The sequence below is a fragment of the Amia ocellicauda genome, chromosome 2 (genome assembly GCF_036373705.1).
Source record: "Amia ocellicauda isolate fAmiCal2 chromosome 2, fAmiCal2.hap1, whole genome shotgun sequence".
Classification (NCBI taxonomy): domain Eukaryota; kingdom Metazoa; phylum Chordata; class Actinopteri; order Amiiformes; family Amiidae; genus Amia; species Amia ocellicauda.
Window position 1 is genome coordinate 49623912 of NC_089851.1, and position 20344 is coordinate 49644255.

General features: G+C 37.2%; 1 protein-coding gene across 2 annotated transcripts in view; it reads right to left on the reverse strand.

Moving 5' to 3' along the window:
• adcy8 (adenylate cyclase 8 (brain)) overlaps window positions 1-20344 on the reverse strand; it is a 90239-nt gene that overhangs the window by 45635 nt on the left and 24260 nt on the right. For both annotated transcript variants that reach the window (XM_066687446.1, XM_066687438.1), the window contains exons 3-7: window positions 19590-19720; window positions 18017-18128; window positions 15459-15586; window positions 13272-13430; window positions 8971-9241 (exon numbers count right to left, since the gene is read on the reverse strand). In XM_066687446.1, the coding sequence (XP_066543543.1) occupies window positions 8971-9241; window positions 13272-13430; window positions 15459-15586; window positions 18017-18128; window positions 19590-19720 (801 nt within the window). The remainder of the gene's footprint in view (window positions 1-8970; window positions 9242-13271; window positions 13431-15458; window positions 15587-18016; window positions 18129-19589; window positions 19721-20344) is intronic.

Consider the following 20344-nt stretch of genomic DNA (forward strand, 5'->3'; position numbering starts at 1 on the left):
ATCCTCCTTTGTCATCTTTTGGAGGACATGGGTGGACCTAATCGCGTTGGTGGGGGTCGCAGTAATGGCCATCTTCTCCAGCTGCTGTATGATGGCGGTTCGTTCTTCTCTGGCTTGCTTGAGTTGTTGTGCCTGTAACCGGTTAGTCTCCTGCTGTACCGTGGTGGCGTTCACTAGCGCAGTCACAAGGGCATTCAGGTCTGTCATCTCTACTGTGGGTTGATTGATTATCCTAATCACATTTGTATCCCACTCTAACACCATATGTTACAGACCGGTAAGTGGGTGAGTTAAGAATGAGCCGTCCAGACAGGGGCTTTGTGGAAAGGACTCTTCTGCCCAGGTAAGTTTAATGCAAACCAAAATGTAATACACACTCAATTGAACAAAACAAAACAATAAATGCCTAGCCTTGTCCAGGCCTACCTGACTTTCTTCCTTTCCCTCTCTATTACCACATCTGTTCAGGAACCCCACAAACACAGGGGAAGTCCTTTTGGGAAAACTATTTCTCCCCAACCACCAGCAGGTGGCAGGATGACAATTCCCAGGTTAGAATGTCCGTGAGGATCTTCAATTATTAGTGTCCTGCAATGGTGGACTATTCCCACAATCCCGGGTTCCCTAAACAGGTTTTTGTCTTTCCCCAAGCCACAGGGTATTTTATTATTATTAGTATTCAAGTGACTATTAGCAAGGGTTTGGCGATTATACTCACTTGCCAGTATACACTCTTACCAACTATACACATGGGCAGTTTGATGGTACATATCCTTCTGTGAAGTGTGCAGCTTGCCACAGGTTCTAGTAGCTCCTCTTAGGCTTTTCCCAGCTGGTGTCTGTCCCTGGCTGGAACCTCCCACCAACTGCCAAGATTCTCTCTGCCTGCTCCCTTATTACACAAGAGCCCCCGCCCCTTCCTGTCTCTACTGCAGGGGCTCCTGGGACATGTAGCTTTCTACCTTGGGCGGACATTCCTTAAAGGGACGGAGCCCCGTTTCATCACAATATACACTCACCTAAAGGATTATTAGGAACACCTGTTCAATTTCTCATTAATACTGAATGGGAAAGAAAGGTGATTTAAGCAATTTTGAGCATGGCATGGTTGTTGGTGCCAGACGGGCCGGTCTGAGTATTTCACAATCTGCTCAGTTACTGGGATTTTCACGCACAACCATTTCTAGGGTTTACAAAGAATGGTGTGAAAAGGGAAAAACATCCAGTATGCGGCAGTCCTGTGGGCGAAAATGCCTTGTTGATGCTAGAGGTCAGAGGAGAATGGGCCGACTGATTCAAGCTGATAGAAGAGCAACTTTGACTGAAATAACCACTCGTTACAACCGAGGTATGCAGCAAAGCATTTGTGAAGCCACAACACGTACAACCTTGAGGCGGATGGGCTACAACAGCAGAAGACCCCACCGGGTACCACTCATCTCCACTACAAATAGGAATAAGAGGCTACAATTTGCACAAGCTCACCAAAATTGGACAGTTGAAGACTGGAAAAATGTTGCCTGGTCTGATGAGTCTCGATTTCTGTTGAGACATTCAGATGGTAGAGTCAGAATTTGGCGTAAACAGAATGAGAACATGGATCCATCATGCCTTGTTACCACTGTGCAGGCTGGTGGTGGTGGTGTAATGGTGTGGGGGATGTTTTCTTGGCACGCTTTAGGCCCCTTAGTGCCAATTGGGCATCGTTTAAATGCCACGGCCTACCTAAGCATTGTTTCTGACCATGTCCATCCCTTTATGACCACCATGTACCCATCCTCTGATGGCTACTTCCAGCAGGATAATGCACCATGTCACAAAGGTCGAATCATTTCAAATTGGTTTCTTGAACATGACAATGAGTTCACTGTACTAAACTGGCCCCCACAGTCACCAGATCTCAACCCAATAGAGCATCTTTGGGATGTGGTGGAACGGGAGCTTTGTGCCCTGGATGTGCATCCCACAAATCTCCATCAACTACAAGATGCTATCCTATCAATATGGGCCAACATTTCTAAATAATGTTTTCAGCACCTTGTTGAATCAATGCCACGTAGAATTAAGGCAGTTCTGAAGGCGAAAGGGGGTCAAACACAGTATTAGTATGGTGTTCCTAATAATCCTTTAGGTGAGTGTATATATATAATTAAACTTACTAAAATCTAATATAACTTAATTAAAATCACAAGTTCTAGGTAGGGATTGTCTAACTCATCTCCTGGAAGGTCGGAATGTTTTTTGTGTCTTCTATTTTTTTGTTTCAACTGCTTTATTCACTCAATCACCAATCAATTATTCTGTTTTAAAAGGTTATTTAATGTTTTAGCTGATATATCTGACGAGTAAGGCCCAGCTCAGATATTTCCACCAAACTCACAGAAATGGCCTTGTGGTCAAGTAATGCTTTTCCAGCAAATATTTTCTTTTTATGTGTGTGTGTTGGGGGGGGGGGGGGGGGGTTGCAGTGACATACTTTCACAATTAAAAAAAATAATGCTGTACATTGTTGTTAATCTTCTCCATTAAATAAAAAAATAATAAAATAAAATAAACTGCTATAGGGTAAAGATTTGTACTTTGCAATTTGAGGGTAGGTCAAAGTTCCCTATATAAATATAAAATTTTTACCATTATATAACTAGCACCCACTGCAGTTTTGGAATTTCTGGATTTCGAGAGAGAGCCTCAAGAAAATATAGCAAGCTGTCTGTATGAATACATCTCTGAGACTTTTGTGTACAGCTTCTACTGAATTAATTTAACCTGACAGTACTTATTTTATTTACTTCATTTGCTTGTTGTCATTATTATTATTATTATTATTATTATTATTATTATTATTATTATTATTATTATTATTATTAAGTTTGCATTGTAGGGGAATGGATATGCATGGTATAAAATAAATCTTACATATCAGAAGAAATTCATCATGCTTTCAAAAGACCAATGGAAAGGAAGAAATTAGAAGTAAACTGGCTCACTGGGGGCTTATTGTGTAAAAAGCATGAATTAAATCAGCAATGAATTCCATTGAGGGGCTGAGGGGAAATGGGTTTAATTACCATCGCTCTTTTTCCTCCACCGTCATTTGCATTTAACCAATTACTCTGTGGGATTTATTTAACAGATGTTAAGCTGCTGGAATCTTTTTTGTATTTTTATTATATATTTTACTTTTTAATACTGAGATGAAATACTTGATTGCTATAAAGACAGTGGTCCTCAGTAGAGTTTTAATTGTTACAGACCACTGCTGAATTTATTGCGAAAACACTTAACTGGAGCTGTTGCCTCTATTTATTGCTATACATGTTTAATCCATATCCTGGATCATACTATGTGGAAAATGGGGAGAGGCATGATTTGTTTCTGTCAAATATGAACAAGGGAGGAAAACAACCCTTGTTTTACTGCCTTTCACATTAGTTGTTTTGATACTATTAGCCCACCCCAGCTACTCAAATCAGAGTTAATGGCTAAAGGAAAACAAAACAAACAAAAGCAAACAATAAACACAGTCAAGAAGGAAGATAATTGTCTGGCAGAGGGAACAAAAATGTGCCTTTATCCTACAGAAGCAGTGAAGGGATGTGTTCGATTTACATGTTTTCTAGACGTGTTCGGCACACAAAACAATGTACAGCATGTGGACTGTCTGCTAATTAAAACACTCATTGACATATTAAGATAATGCCTAAACTCATTCCCTGGTAAAATGGTTACTTTTCCGCTGTATTTCACATTACATATGATGGATTGGGGGAGATGTTTGATTCGGGAGCTCAGGACTTCATTATCACACAGTGTGTCTCAGCTCGTGTCACATTGCTAATATAAAGCTGTCACGGCACCACTTGAATTATGTTTATTTATATAAATTATATTGTATCATGTTTTTTTAATGTACCTTACAGTGCTGTCTGACCCTGTTTGGGTATGTTGATATCAGCCCACCTGCAACCTAAGACAATGAATCACACATCTTCAGAGTGCGTATCCCATAATATAATATAATAATAATAATAATAATAATAATAATAATAATAATAATAATAATAATTATTATTATTATTATTATTATTATTATTATTATTATTATTATTATTATTATACTTAAAAATATGGATTTTTTTGTTTGTTATATTTTGGGCATGAGCTAATCTGGAAATTGAATCCTCAACATCACAGCATAAACATTCTCCCTCTCCCTTTATATATATTTTAATGATTAAAATAATTTAAAGTGTCAATTTAAATTAAATGCTCAACATATGGTTAACATTATTGGCCCCAATGTCTGTCCATCTATTTAAAGTAAAGATTGCTGACGTGTGGCTGATAGTTTCCACTCCAATAAGACTGACGACATTTTAAGGCTATAGTTAATGTATTAGTTCACATGTATCTATTTACTACATTTATGTGTTTGTTTTTCTCTCCTAGTTCTCACTTTTAGCAAACTATAACAATAATTAAAATATACCCATGGCAGAGTGCACTCGTCTCTTCATAGAAACATGCATAACCTTTAATCCTGGAGATGTTAATGCACCTTGTCTGATGGTCTGGCAGCCAGACTGATTCAATGTTAATACTGCCTGACTCAGATGAAACACAACAATGAGGAATGCACATAGGGCAGTAACACTTTAAAGTAAGTGGGAATAGTTGGACTGTAGGTGCTTTCCAGTTATGCATGTTGTTGTGTTATTATCCTTGCAGCGTAATAATCTGACATCAATTAAACTGTTACACATTACCTACATTGGACATATATGTAACTACACTACAAGTAATTACTTTGTAATACCAAAAAAACATTGCCCACTTAATATAAATTGTTATCCATAATATAATCAGAATGTGTGGGCGAAAGAGAGAAATTGATCTTTGGGTAATGTGGAGAAACAGAGCTGTATTGTGAACAAGCTAAGGGAAATGCAAAGAAGTGTGCTTTACTCCATCTCTGCTTGAAAGGCAAAATAAAATAAATAATATGGTCAGATAGTGCTAATTAGTCTGGGCTGAGGCTCTCTGTTTTATTCAGTCATTAATGAATCTATGCAGATACCAAGCCCAGCTCGAGAAGAATGTATTGGTAAATGTCGCATCTGCATATAATGTTCTGTTTATACATGATTAATTACCCTGCTGTAGTTAATATGTATTTACTTTGTCAGAACAGTTAATGTGTTACCTACACAAGTATGACTTGCCAGGGAAACAGAAAAGGGAATTTCCTAACAATGACAGGCATGCTGCATTTGCAAATGCTGTAAATCTGTCAGTATTATGGCACTGTCATTGCTGTTATTGGAACTAAAGGCAAACATCCTTCACCCCAGGGCTTTAACTGAATCGTCTGGACTCCCCCCACCCTCTAATAAACCAGCCAACATATCAGTTCTGGAGAGTTCTGGACGCAGCATTGTTAGCAAAAAGACCTCTTGTAAGCATTACTCTACTCACAAGCAGGCCATAAGAGTTTAAGCCCAAAGACATTTCTAACATATTGTGACATATTACGGACACGTTCCAATCCCCCGGCTGACAAATGCCTTCAACACTGCAGAAGATACACCTGCTACCACTCTGACAGCACCCCAAGAGCTATACAATCAAGGCCTGTACAACAGTTCAACCAGTCGCAATAAAAACAACCCAATATGAAACCCCAACTCCATCTCCAAAGAAACTTCAGGCTACAGGGTTGACCCCTCCCATTCTGAATTCTGAGCTGTTTGTCTGAAGTGTTGGTTAAAGAGAGGAGATGCAGTATGTAAACAAAGTCCCTGCATTCCATGTTTAAAAGTATATCTGAGACCTGTTTTATTGTTGTCAGAGAAATAAACAAACAAACAAACACACAAACAAATTAATGCATGAATCAAAGCTTGGCTTCAAGTTATTATTTATGTCTTATTACAAAGTTTTATCCTATACCTATATCCCAACTAGGACAATACAACCAATCATCAGTGTACCCACGTTACTGCAATGTTACTTCACATTAAGAATACTGCAACAACCATCCCACACATAAAGGCAAGCTACTGGCCAGGCACGCAGAAGATTCAGTTTTCATGTGAAAGAATGTGTGAGCATGGTTCTTTTTGTCCACCGACAGACTGACAGGATTGATACTCAAATGCTTTGGAGTTTGTCCCAAAACAGCTAAGCAAATGAACCAGGCTGGACAGCAGATTAGTTTGTGCTGTTTGAAAATAGCAACTGTTCATTTTGTATTATTGGGATCTGCATTAGAGTCATTAGAGTTATTTCAACTCGGATAAAAAAGAAGATGTTTGTGTCATCCTTAAAAGACAAAAGCATATCATTTTGGAAGTTGACAACCATTAGGATTAGCCTTGTTATATCATCACACCGCTAATTAAATGGGAAATTTCTGAACACTCTGCAAAACTTTTCAAGTAAAAACTTGTGCCATCTCCTTTTTATCTCCTCTGCTAACACTAAACTGCATTCCACTTCAGCAGAAATACTTAAGCCATTAATTAACTATGTGCTTTGAGACCTTACTTTCAGTCTCTGTTGTAGTTCCTGCTTGTTAAGAAGGATCAGCTGAATGTATTTTTGCAAGAGTCACATCTGTGTTTTTTTAATAACCAATTAGGTCAATTTTAGATGTTCATAATGAGAAATAAACTGTGTGTTGTTCTATACAGTGAGGGAAAAAAGTATTTGATCCCCTGCTGATTTTGTACGTTTGCCCACTGACAAAGAAATGATCAGTCTATAATTTTAATGGTAGGTGTATTTTAACAGTGAGAGACAGAATAACAACAAAAAAATCCAGGAAAATGCATTTCAAAAAAGTTATAAACTGATTTGCATGTGAATGAGGGAAATAAGTATTTGATCCCCTATCAATCAGCAAGATTTCTGGCTCCCAGGTGTCTTTTATACAGGTAATGAGCTGAGATTAGCAGCACTCTCTTAAAGGGAGTGCTCCTAATCTCAGCTCGTTACCTGTATAAAAGACACCTGTCCAAAGAAGCAATCAATCAATCAGATTCCAAACTCTCCACCATGGCCAAGACCAAAGAGCTGTCCAAGGATGTCAGGGACAAGATTGTAGACCTACAAAAGGCTGGAATGGGCTACAAGACCATCTCCAAGCAGCTTGGTGAGAAGGTGACAACATTTGGTGCGATTATTCGCAAATGGAAGAAACACAAAATAATTGTCAGTCTCCCTCGGTCTGGGGCTCCATGCAAGATCTCACCTCGTGGAGTTTCAATGATCATGAGAACGGTGAGGAATCAGCCCAGAACTACACGGGAAGATCTTGTTAATGATCTAAAGGCAGCTGGGACCATAGTCACCATACAAGGTCCCCCTGCTCAAGAAAGCACATGTACAGGCCCGTCTGAAGTTTGCCAACATCTGAATGATTCAGAGGAGAACTGGGTGAAAGTGTTGTGGTCAGATGAGACCAAAATCGAGCTCTTTGGCATCAACTCAACTCGCTGTGTTTGGAGGAGGAGGAATGACCCCAAGAACACCATCCCCACCGTCAAACATGGAGGTGGAAACATTATGCTTTGGGGGTGTTTTTCTGCTAAGGGGACAGGACAACTGCACCGCATCAAAGGGACGATGGACGGGGCCATGTACTGTCAAATCTTGGGTGAGAACCTCCTTCCCTCAGCCAGGGCATTGAAAATGGTTTGTGGATGGGTATTCCAGCATGACAATGACCCAAAACACACAGCCAAGGCAACAAAGGAATGGCTCAAGAAGAAGCACATTAAGGTCCTGGAGTGGCCTAGCCAGTCTCCAGACCTTAATCCCATAGAAAATCTGTGGAGGGAGCTGAAGGTTCGAGTTGCCAAACGTCAGCCTTGAAACCTTAATGACTTGGAGAGGATCTGCAAAGAGGAGTGGGACAAAATCCCTCCTGAGATGTGTGCAAACCTGGTGACCAACTACAAGAAACGTCTGACGTCTGTGATTGCCAACAAGGGTTTTGCCACCAAGTACTAAGTCGAAGGGATCAAATACTTATTTCCCTCATTAACATGCAAATCAAGTTATAACTTTTTTGAAATGCGTTTTTCTGGATTTTTTTGTTGTTATTCTGTCTCTCACTGTTAAAATACACCAACCATTAAAATTATAGACTGATCATTTCTTTGTCAGTGGGCAAACGTACAAAATCAGCAGGGGATCAAATACTTTTTTTCCCCACTGTATGATGCAGCATGTAAGAGCTTTTATACTTCCCTTATATAGGAATATATGGTGTCTGATGCAATTTACATGAGTGTCAGGCTGTTGAGGGAACAGGTGGGTCTGCAAACTGAACCAATAACAGGAATCTGACACTTTCTCAGTTCCTTAAATTTTCCAGCTGCTGCAGCACAATGACTAGCTGTATTTTACGAAGGAGGTTGGGGTTTAGCTCCACTTGACAATGAAAACAAGAACTGCGAGTAGGAAATACATTTTACATTTCACTTTTGATTTTGGTATCTCTTACATGTGTTAGAAATGACATGCAATTTCAGAAAGCAAGTCCTCATTGTCTCCCAGAATCTAACATGTAATTCCCACCTTTCAAAAATGAGTACAAATCATGTTGTGCGAAGAGAAATTACCTACTGTGACACCAGTTGTATCCCCTTTAAGATTTAGCAGCAGATCCAAAAGCATGTCTTGTTGTCAAAACAACCCAGAACTTCAACAGGGTGTCATTTAGCAATACAACAATCGTCAGAATAAAATAAACAAAATTGCTTACAATCAATTTCAAGGCCCGTAAACAAACCAAGTTGGAAAAGAATGAACTAAGCAAACAGACAAATAGAAATAACAAACAGATCTCACATTGTAAATGTACACTGACACAAAGGGTCCCCCACCGTATCATTCAGGCATGCTCTAAGAAGGAGGAGAGAAAAGAAGGAGACAAAGGGCGAGAAGTAATATAAGGTCACTTACATTTTGTTTCCCCACTATGTTATCGAATGGAAGCTCGGGACTCCAGGAGCCCTCAGTGAAAGTGGCGCTGCTGTTTCTGCGGTCTGCCGAGCTGATGGACTCCTTCATGATATCCTCGGGCAGGGCGAGCAGGCTCTCATCGGGCTGCTTTATCAGATAGGTTTCGATATTGTGCTTTCGCAAGAATTCGTTCCTCTCCTTGCCATGACCCTCCTCCACCTCATAATCCCCATTAAGACAGTCCAATGCAGCCTTTGAAATATGGATTCTCCTGCAAAGGGAAACAAATACAATCTTAATATGTTTTAGGTGTACATCACATACATAAATAATATATCCACTTTTTGCCATTTGAAAACAGATACATGGTTTGGTTACATCAATCCAACATTGAAAATCACCTGACAATTTTGATTGTGACTTTTTTGCACATATATTAATTTCAGTTACCAAAGAACTAGTCTGTCATAAATGCTCAATCATGAAGATTTCCACAGAGGTAAATCTGTCAAAGCAGTATTGCAAAGGTAGCTTTTTCTTTACACTGTTCACATGACAGAAAAGTTTTTCCTCCATTTCTACAAAAATGTGTGATTCCTCACATTGCCTCATATTTTATTGACCAGAGAACCCAGCAAACACATTTTGTCTACAATCAAAGATGTAATGAAATTATGTAATTTGGTTGTATTTTTGTTTTGACCACCCTGACCATTTTGAGTTTGTTCATGTCCTCTGATGATTGCACATTTTATTGACCCATGTCAATAAATATCAAGCACAATTATTTTATTTTTGCATGCATTTATAAAATATACATACATCCATTTTCAACAACCACTTCATTCAGTACAGGATCACGGTAAGATGGAGCTTAATCTGGTAGGCACCATGGATGCCAGTCCTTTGCAGGGCATCAATATATTTTGTTTAATCTTTATTATATACTTTAAATGTGTTTTTCATTTTATATATTTTATTATTTGTAAATTATTTATTATTTATTTCTGTGGAATGCTGTTAAATAAATGTAATTTTACATCATTAGAGTATTTTTTTTTTTTAACATCCCCTGTAGTCATCTTGCTACAATGTCATATTGTTCTATGGTCACTGTATCACAATTTTGCCATGTTATTGGGTTAGCTGGAGCAGGCAATTTCAGTATTCTTTTTAGCTATTCGTCAAGGGAGCAGGAGAGGGGAATTGAGGTGTTTTATGGAGAGCATTGCAATTCTAAAATGTTATAACTTATAAGTTTATTATTTCGCTCATCTTTCTAATATCTAAATTGTTTTCTGTGTGTAATAACCTAAGCATCATTAACTGAAAGGATTAGTCAGTGAACTGTAAAAAATGTCCAACTAAATCTAGCCTGAATGTTTTGACGGACGGCATTGCTGCACAATTGTTTTAAGTGAGGGGTAAAAAAAAAAAAAAAATAACATGGGGATATCACGTGGCACAAATACACTACACCAGTTTGTGGTTTCAATTCTTCGTCTGCGTGATTAAATACGTTATTCAGATTAAAAAGAGGAAATATAATATGTAAAAAGTTTATTACTTTTACCTTTTGTCCGCAAGCACAGAGAATGGTTTAGATTAGAATATCTTTGTTCTTATTACACTCAACTTCAATAATAATAATAATAATGATAATAGGTAATGTGTATATTCCTAAAGTGATATTTAAGATCTGGAAAAGCTCCTCTTGTTTGATGTGGTCGATGCCTTTCATGATTTTGAAGACTTGGATCAACTCCCCACGTAGTCTCCTCTGCTCCAGGGTGAAAAGGTTCAGTTCCCTCAGTCTCTCAGTAGGACATTCCCTTCAGACCTGGAATAAATCTGGTTGCTCTCCTCTGAACTGCCTCTAGAGCAGAGATATCTTTCTTGAAGTGTGGAGCCCAAAACTGTACACAGTATTCCAGATGAGGTCTAACTAGTACATTGTACAGTCTTAACATTACTTCCCTTGTTTTAAAACCAATTAATCAAATAATATTTGTCTAATATGATAGGTTTTATATGAGCACATTAAGGAACAGAACTAAAATCAAAATTTCAACCCACCCACCAATCACACATTAAAAACACAGTATGTGATGGCAGGCTTGCATTAGGTAGAAGAAAGAAAACTCTGTCAAACAAAGACATTGGGTGGGTCAAATTTTGGATGTGGTCCAGGCCTTAATATAAAAGATGACAAGAAAATAGGAAATTAAGCACTGCATAAATAATTGCCATGTATTCTTCATGTCAAAATGTAATTGCTTTGAAAGATTGACATAATGTCTACATCCCGCTGCTTTGTTCTCAGGAAAACTGAACATTAACAGATTAACGTTTGTCATAAAAACATGAAAAATGCGGTTTGTGAAATGAAATACCCGCTGAATTATTGATTGAAACCGCTAAGAAAATGTTGTGCCATTTTATTTTTGACATATAAGTCAAGTAACACGCACTATTGTTTGTCCACATCAACTTCAACACTTTTGTGAGTGTGAAGGACAATAAAGCATGTTGCCGTCCACAGGCCAAAGCATTATTTTGAGTTGCTTATATTTAGAACCGGAGCTGGAGAGAAATCACACATATCATCTCAGGTTTTCTTTCACAGCTATGTTAAACAGTTGATTTTTTAACTCTTATGCTGTAGTGGAAAGCACATTTAAGTGGCATCAATTATTATTATGAACATTACCCAAATCCATGCATTATAAATAATATATAAACACAAAAATGACTAAGATCTATGGCTATTTAATTAACAAGGAAGCAAAATTATCTGAATGAAAACTATTGTCCTGGTTTGTACAGCACGTTTTTGCCACAGATGTGAAAACAGTTCATATCTACAAACAAAAACTATGAAAACTGACATGACGTAAGCTGAGCAATCATACAGCTGATGTAACAAAATAATAGCTCTGACAGAAAAAAACAAAGGTCAGTGATCCTAAGATTAAGGGTTTATGCTAGATACATATTTTGCTTGTCCTTTTTATTTAAACATAATCCTGAGTAAAAGTATTTTCAAAAATACAAAAAAAAGAAAAAATGTTGGTAGTGATCCAATATACAGATTTGACTGAAATCCATGAATGTTCCTGTTTTCGAAGGATTGTGCAGAGGATCATAATTGTATTTTTTATTTTTGGTGTTTGTGTCATCCCTATAGCTGAAAGATTAACATGTCATTGTTTTTTTTTTTTACTTTGAACTACTGCAACCATTAACATTTGCACTGAATTAAAAACATCACAGTTAACAATGAATACATGCTTTTAATTTCACATCCACTTGACAAACAAAATTATAATAAGAGAAAAAAGGCCTAGAAGAAGACTACATAAAAGATGGGAAGTTAAATTAAGAAGCTTTGCTGGCGTCACCTGACAAACAGACGCTGTATATCTAAACAAGTGGAAACATCTTGGGGAGGCCTTCATCCAACAGGGATAGGCTGCTGCTGTTGTTATATACATCATATACTGTGTGTCACATCCTGTAATTTGTGAACATTTTGTAATGGCAGTGCAGCATGTCCCTTTGTGACTGCCCTTTAAAAATGCTGTACCTATTAAAATAATGTTTGTTCTATAATGAGCCTTTTTTCTTATATGGAGTAAATGTAATTGATCCATACTTCTAGAAAATATTAACTTTCCACCTTATTCATTCAGCCTCTGGATTTACATCACAAATGAAAACACATGTATTTATTAATAAATTATGTACTGTGATTACCCTACTTCATGAAGAGATAAAACAAATATTCTGTATGAAATACTGAGTGAGAAGCCAGTTGTTCTTAAGACAGAATACATATGCAGAGGTCCAGACACACACACAGTTGGGTCATTCTTCTAATAGGGTGCCTTTTGTGTCTCAGTGCCATATTTTGGATACAATAACTGATTATTAATTATTAAGTAATTAATTTATCATAAAGGTTTAAGTAATTCCTATTCACAATAACTTGTAAAGACAAACTAAATAGCATTTAAAGTAAACAAATCTGAAACAAATTTAAAGGAAAAATCAGCATTCTGCAAAGTCCTTTAAGAATATAACTCACTAAATCCTAATGTATTTTTAACATCTCACCATTATTACAAGATACAACTTAGTGCATTGTTTTTAAACTATAAATCTGTAGAATAAATGTATATTTATTAATATAAATTGAACTATTTAGTACTGTCCTGAATCCACTGAATCACCTTTAAAACCTTAAGAGCTTTTAGAAATCTATGCGTTACAAAAAGAAAGATGAGACGTTGATGGCTTACCCTGGAATACCTCCTGATTCCAGTTTGTTTGCGATGTCCACATCCCACGACCAGACATCAAACTGCCATTTCCGCAGACCCAGAACTCCACACAGCACCGACCCTGAGTGAATCCCAATCCTCATGTCAATATCGTGTTTTGTCCGAGATCTTACATATCTGTGTGAACAACAACACAAGACAAAATAAATTAGTTTGTTGTTGCTCACTGTGAATGTTTCTCCTGAATTCTTCAAAAACACATACGTCCGGTAAACTCAAAATGTTCTGTTCTTTTAATAAAACAAGGGAGGTTAAAAATAAAAATGTATCAAGTGTAGGTCGCCTTCCACAACATTATGAAAAATGCTCTTTCGATAGCAGACTGCTTTGATTTTCTGTGAAACCTAAAAAAAAACACGAACACTCACTATTAAGAATTATAAAAGTTTGTTGGTACCCCTCCACAAAAAACAAAGGCACAATTTCCTCTGAAATAACTTGAAACTAACAAAAGTAATTGGCATCTACCATTGCTTATTCCATATTTAATAGAAATCAGACTTTGCTTTTGATTTAGTTTTTCAACATAATATTGTAAATAATAAAACAAATGAAAATGGCATGGACAAAAATGAGGACCTAATATAATATTAACCTAATATTTTGTTGCACAATGGTCTTGTAGCCTTTACCTTTACCATGCTTGTCTATTATTTTCTTTCTGATCTCCTCAGACAACTCTCTCCTTTGCTTTCTCTGGTCCATGTTCAGTGTGGTGCACACAATGATACCAAACAGCACAGTGACTACTTTCCTCCATTTAAATAGGCTGAATGACTGATTACAAGATTGGAGAAGTGTGATACTAATTAAAGAAACTAATTAGTTTGGAATAGCACTATAATCCAATTATTTATTATCTTTTTTAAGGGGTACCAACAAACGTGTCCAGGCCATTTTAGAATATCTTTGTAGAATGAGCAATAATTCATCTCTTTTCACAGCTTCTTTGCTTTATTACATACCAAAGGCATACAAGTATACATGATGAAATAGCTTTTCATCACTTTTCAGGAGGAATGAAGCATTATTTCAATTAACAATAAGAGTACCAACAAATTAGAGCACATTTGTATATGATTATCTGCATAAAGACATTTTGACATTGATACTAGGTCACCTGACTAACCAAGAGCTTCCGTTTGATATAACTTTGAGTCTATACCCCTGTTATGTTCATCTGTCTTTCTGTCTGTTTGTCTCTCTCTCTTTCAGTGGGAAGTGTTACTCTCAGCTTTTAAGGTTTGTGGGTCTCAAATCGCAGCGGGAGGTCTGAATGTGGAGCTTCCGAGCAATTAAACCAGGAAAGTCATAAATCGTTCAGAGGGAAAAAGAGACTAATGGGAAGTGGCCGATGGCTCTCTGCCCACTATCAGGTTTCTAAATGGCTCAGCACAAGCAGGGGGTTTCTGTATTAAAGTAGTCCCATTGTCCACTTAAAAATGTTTAACCCATGGGCAAGCAGACTATAAAACCAACAATACGGTTTCATGGTCAGTGAGAGAACACCTCTTATGTGTGCATCTGTTGATTTTATTTTATTCTAATGGATTTTTCATGCGTCACCCTAAATCAGCCTGTCAAAATGATTATGTTTTATTTATACAGTTAGCAGTTGCAGCACTATTAGCTTCACTACAGACGTCAACAGGCAAGAATATATATATATATATATATATATATATATATATATATATATATATATATATATTAAGAATAGAGATGTCATCTCTAGCATCACAGATTCTGTTGAGGAGTTTGGGGGGGTTGGGGGGGTCAGGCCAGATAGGGTATGAGGGGCAGCTGCATAAAACCGTTTCCACATTGAATCACTTTAGTACTTAATGAATGTCACTTCCTAGACTTGGAAGAGCTTTCAAACATCCCCATGTCAGGGGATACATCTTTTTGTGCAGTGCAGTGTAGCAGCTTGGTGGCTCATTTGGGGGACTGTGCATGATTAGGTGTTGCACAGTATGCCTGAGATGGGCAGTTTGAATCTGAGCGAGGTCTGAAAACACATATTAACTAATTTGTTGTGATTCTTTTTGCAACACCTTATGCTTTATCTCAGCTAAAAACTGAAGCTGAAAGCTGGACACTGAACTAAAAGTATTTTGAGGCAATTGCCCCTCAGGTATGTACCTGATAGTTTTGATCATGCTAAGTCCCATCTCCACACAGCAGTGAGCATGGTCATGCCTGGGCTCAGGTAATCCAGACACGCAATAATAGCAATCCCCAAGGATCTTTATCCTTAAGCAGTGGTGCTCCTATGAGAGGAGAGAGAGAGAGAGAGAGAGAGAGAGAGAGGGGGGGGGATAATGTGGGCTTGCAGTGATAAAATTGAATAGTATTTTGGAGGGGTGTGGGTTCAGCCTTGGTAAGATGTTGTTGTACCCTTACATGAAGTCACTTTTTCCAGATAAAACAGCATCTGTATAAATGGGCACCCATGTATGAAAATTTGGATAAAAGCCTCAGCCAAATAAAGTTTACTATAACAGAGAGTTAGGAGAATTGATTTAATATGAGGTTACACTTTCTAGTAATATCGTAACAGTTACAAATGGCATTCACAATATACTGTTAACATCTATAGCTTTCCAACACATTCATAAAGATACTGAAGTACAACTAGTCTTACAGATGTGGTCACCACATGATATTAAATGGTCATTTACAGCTCTCAAAGCATTACCAGGTTTCCTTTTGAACAACAAAGATTAAAGACTACAGATGATCTTTTCCAAGCCTCTGACATAATCTGCAGGTGCTTTGATATAGCAAATACAAACAGATGCATATTGTACCTTTCAAACAATCCTTTATTTCATGGCTTACAGATGACATCTAAAAATGGCTTATGAGACGAATAAATTAGGTTTAATTTCGCATGCATAAAAAATTATGTGTAACTCCCAAGAATACGCTTTAAAGTGCACCGCGGCAATATTCGTGATTCAATTTCCCGAGCTGTGAAGTAAGTTTTTAATTTTCATTGATAAAGGACATATGGCCTTTTCATGTCTTCATTAATGTATGGACAAACAGAATAAAAACAAAGACTAAATCAATAATATCCACAATGCAACAGAACAGAACACAAAATAAATTGCCAAAGTGATGGTCAAATATACATTGCTGTTAAAATGCTTCAATGTTGAAATTATATAAAACCCCCAATGACCAGTTATGACCAGTCATGTTATACTACAGCAGATATTCTCCCACACTACTGCATTAAGGAAAATGCAGAGTTATGTTCTATATTTTTTATTTAAAATAATCTGATGACAGAATAGCAAGCCCCATTAGTTTCTATCACATAAAGGATAATTCACCTGTAATATTGGTGGTATAATTTTAAAGTGGTCTTTTCTTGTTTCCAGTGAGCTGGTTTGAATAAATGAATAATAAGTAATACAAAAGTTTGCTTCTACAGCAGGTTCTATTAGAGATTTAAAGAGATAGCCCTACAGACACATATGATTCAAACTCATGACGTAAGGTTTGCTCAAACGTAGATCCCAAGGGTTCAGTCCTACCCACTATATTAGGAAATGCATATGCGTGCTATATGAAATACTTGTATTGTTTTGTGAAGATTTCATGGTCCATTAAGTCAGGACTAGTTTCCATTAGAAGTCATTTTCTTATTCTGACAGTGAAAAAACAGGCAAAATGGGCTCAGCCACTGTGTGTTTATGGAACCAAGCTGGAGTTTGTATAAGGTCTTTAATCAATACTTGAGACAGTATTTTTACTGTTATTACAGCAGAGCTAACACTGTCTTTCCCGTGTCCTGTAATTAAGTAGGTTCAATGCATTTCACATTACTGCCTATAATTCATGATTGTGCTTACTGGGCAATTAAACATTTACCAACAGGCACAAATGGAGGTAATTATGAAATACCTGCAGGGAAGTGTTTTATGCTATTCTGGTTTCAGATTATAGTTTGTAAATTTGGCTTTAAAACCTTTTAATGGTTCGCTAGGTATTTGAAGTACAGCAACACCAACAAAATCAACAACTGTTATTACATGACTAAGCACATCGCATTTATGACTATGATTTTCCACTTATCAAGTCCAAACCATTACATTCAAATACATATTTGTCATAGATCATTATCTTACCATATTTTATGGAAATTTTGTTTTATTTACGTGTTGGTCTTTTCCTCAAATTGGAGCACCCTTTTAAAAACACATACTGATTTTTGTCCAGCAAGTACTGTTGGGTAATCCTGTCAACTGAGGGTTGATGATAAATCCCAAGGAAAGAGGCAAAGTATGAGCCACACTGGATTGATTTTGACCACAACTCTTATTATTACTTGTATTAATTTCCGCATTTCTTTATGCCTCAATTTAGATGTGGCAATTGCTTAATAACCTTGATTCTGATGACCCCACACTGACCTCCCCAAACTAGAAGCATAAATGCCTATCCACAATCTCTAAAAAATACTGTATGTCCAATCCAGACCAGGCTTTTGTAATCTCTATCAATAACAATCAATACTTGAACAAAGGAAGAATATCAAATTATATGTGATGTAAAAATATACAATTTTAAGGGGAAAGAAACAAACATAAAACAATAAACAATCCCTAACCCTGATATACCACTACACTGCTAATAGAAGAGGAGAAGCTTTCAGGATACATTAAAAAGGCTAATTACATTTCACTTACATGCGCAAGACGATCAAATCTGGCAAACAGTTCATTTAACATCCTGACCAGCTCCTGAGCTGACAAGGTTGTAGACAGGTTGGTGAAACCTTTCACGTCTGCAAAAAGAATGCTGAATAAAATATGGAAATAGCACATTAATATTTTATTCAACTAAAACAGCTACAGCCATCTAAAATAGAGATGTGTGTGTATATATATATATATATATATATATATATATATATATATATATTATTTTAGCACTGTTGATGAATACTAAAAAATATGTTTTATTGTTTCAGACAGACAGCTGAAGGTTGTGGCACATAGCCCAGAAAATGGCAAGACAGCAACATAAAATTCAAGCTGCAGGCAGGCATTTTGTAAAAAATATCTTTACATGCTTCTGATTCAAATACTTTTCCCAAATTCCTGCCGCTGTTGCATTTTTTCACTGTCACCTGTTGTTAAGTCAGCAATGTGCCACAACCTTTACAAAACACCAATCCAACAAAATTGATTTTGTGACAGTACAAACTCAGTACTTTCTAAAATAGGAAATAGAGAGATTGTACATTAATCTATCTATATACTGTATATATATATATATAGATATAGATATACAGATCTATATAAATATAGATATGCGTGTGTGTGTAGTTTGTGTATAAACTCCTACAATCTGTACTTATACTAATATCTGTGACTAACCTGAAATGCAAAGCATACACAGTTAAGATGGACAATGTATAATCTTACAATTCTGTATGTTATTTTTCTGAACTTCACTGCATCCATTATAATTTGATCAGTATAAAAAGATCATATTGTTATGTATACTACTTATAACATATCATATCTGAGTAATGAAGAATCACTCTATTGTAAAGAACATATTTAATTTAGACATGTTGTTCTTTTTTAATTTCTATTCATGTTCATTTAAAATTGGTACTTTCAATGCAATCTGGCTTCATCAGTCACCTAGGACAACTGGAAGACATTCCCATGTAACCTGCAAGGCAGCTGCTGTCAGGCTGATAACTTCTTTTCACCCTGTGACTCACACTGTGAATGGGAACAGCAGAACTTAGCAGGTGGACAAAAAATCCCACTAAACCACCAAAACTCACAAACACCCTAACACAAGAAGGTGTTGCTAGTTTGTGGCAGGTCGACAATTCTAGCTGCCAACTCTATTCCACCCGTTTCTTGCAGCATTCTGACAATTTTCTATTACTGGTGACTCCTTTTGGCGCAGTTGAGCCTTAAATAACCACCCCCATACACTGAATCGTGGCTTTGACAAGATGACCCAGTCACTGTCGAACCCCCACAAGTTCTCAATTTTAGCCCTTAAGAACCTTGTGTGGTGGATGTCATAATCATTTAACTTTCTTGTCAATAATATATTATCCCAATTCACCAGGGCTCTCTTTGTGACAAACATGTCACACTAGTTTTCTAAGCACAAACTTCTCGTTTTGAAACTGTCAGGAAGTCGGCCAAACTTCAGATAGATCATGCGATGAGGACTGCGTGTCATGGAGACCCAGGGGGCTGTCTGTGTTTCTCATGACGTTGGCGTTACCTGACATTCTCGTAGCGGTGGATGTAAATCTTGTGGAATTGATGCTGAAGGTGCTCGTCCTCCACATTGGTCATGTCATTTATCATCTCCAGAACCACGAACCGCGGTAACACGGACAGAACCAGACGCTCCTGTGAGGGAAAAATAAACAGTCCTTTATCTACAGGCAGCAAAGCCAACAGCTCACTACAGTGTGCAAAGGGTACCATACCTCACAGAACAACACCTGTCTCACCAACTACTCCACAAAGATCCTCATCCAGGCTCTGTTACTTTCCCGTCTAGATTAATGCCACTACCTCCTAGTACCTACTTTCCTGCGTCTGCCACTAGCCCACTGCAGTTCATCCAAAAGTATACTACCTGCCTGGTGAGCTCTCTGCTCTAATTTGCGCTACCACACTGCTCTGCTCTTTCCTCTGGCTCTGGATTTCAAGAATCTGGCTCTTGCATACCATTGTCTTGACCAGACGGCACCCAGCTATTTCCAGATGCTCATCTCTTCCTGCACTAGAAGAATGGTTCTACTCTCTTTGTTATTCCCCATCCTCCAGAGGGATATCTGATATCCCTAATATCAGTAATCTGCCCCCAATGCACACAAATGTTGGAGCTAATGCACTGTATTTTGTACCCCATTGTTTATTTGATGCTGTATATTATACTTAATTACAATGTAATATGTAATGTTTTGTGAAACGTATTTGTTGGCCTCAGTAAGGGCATCTGGTAAGAAATTCTGAATAATACAAATA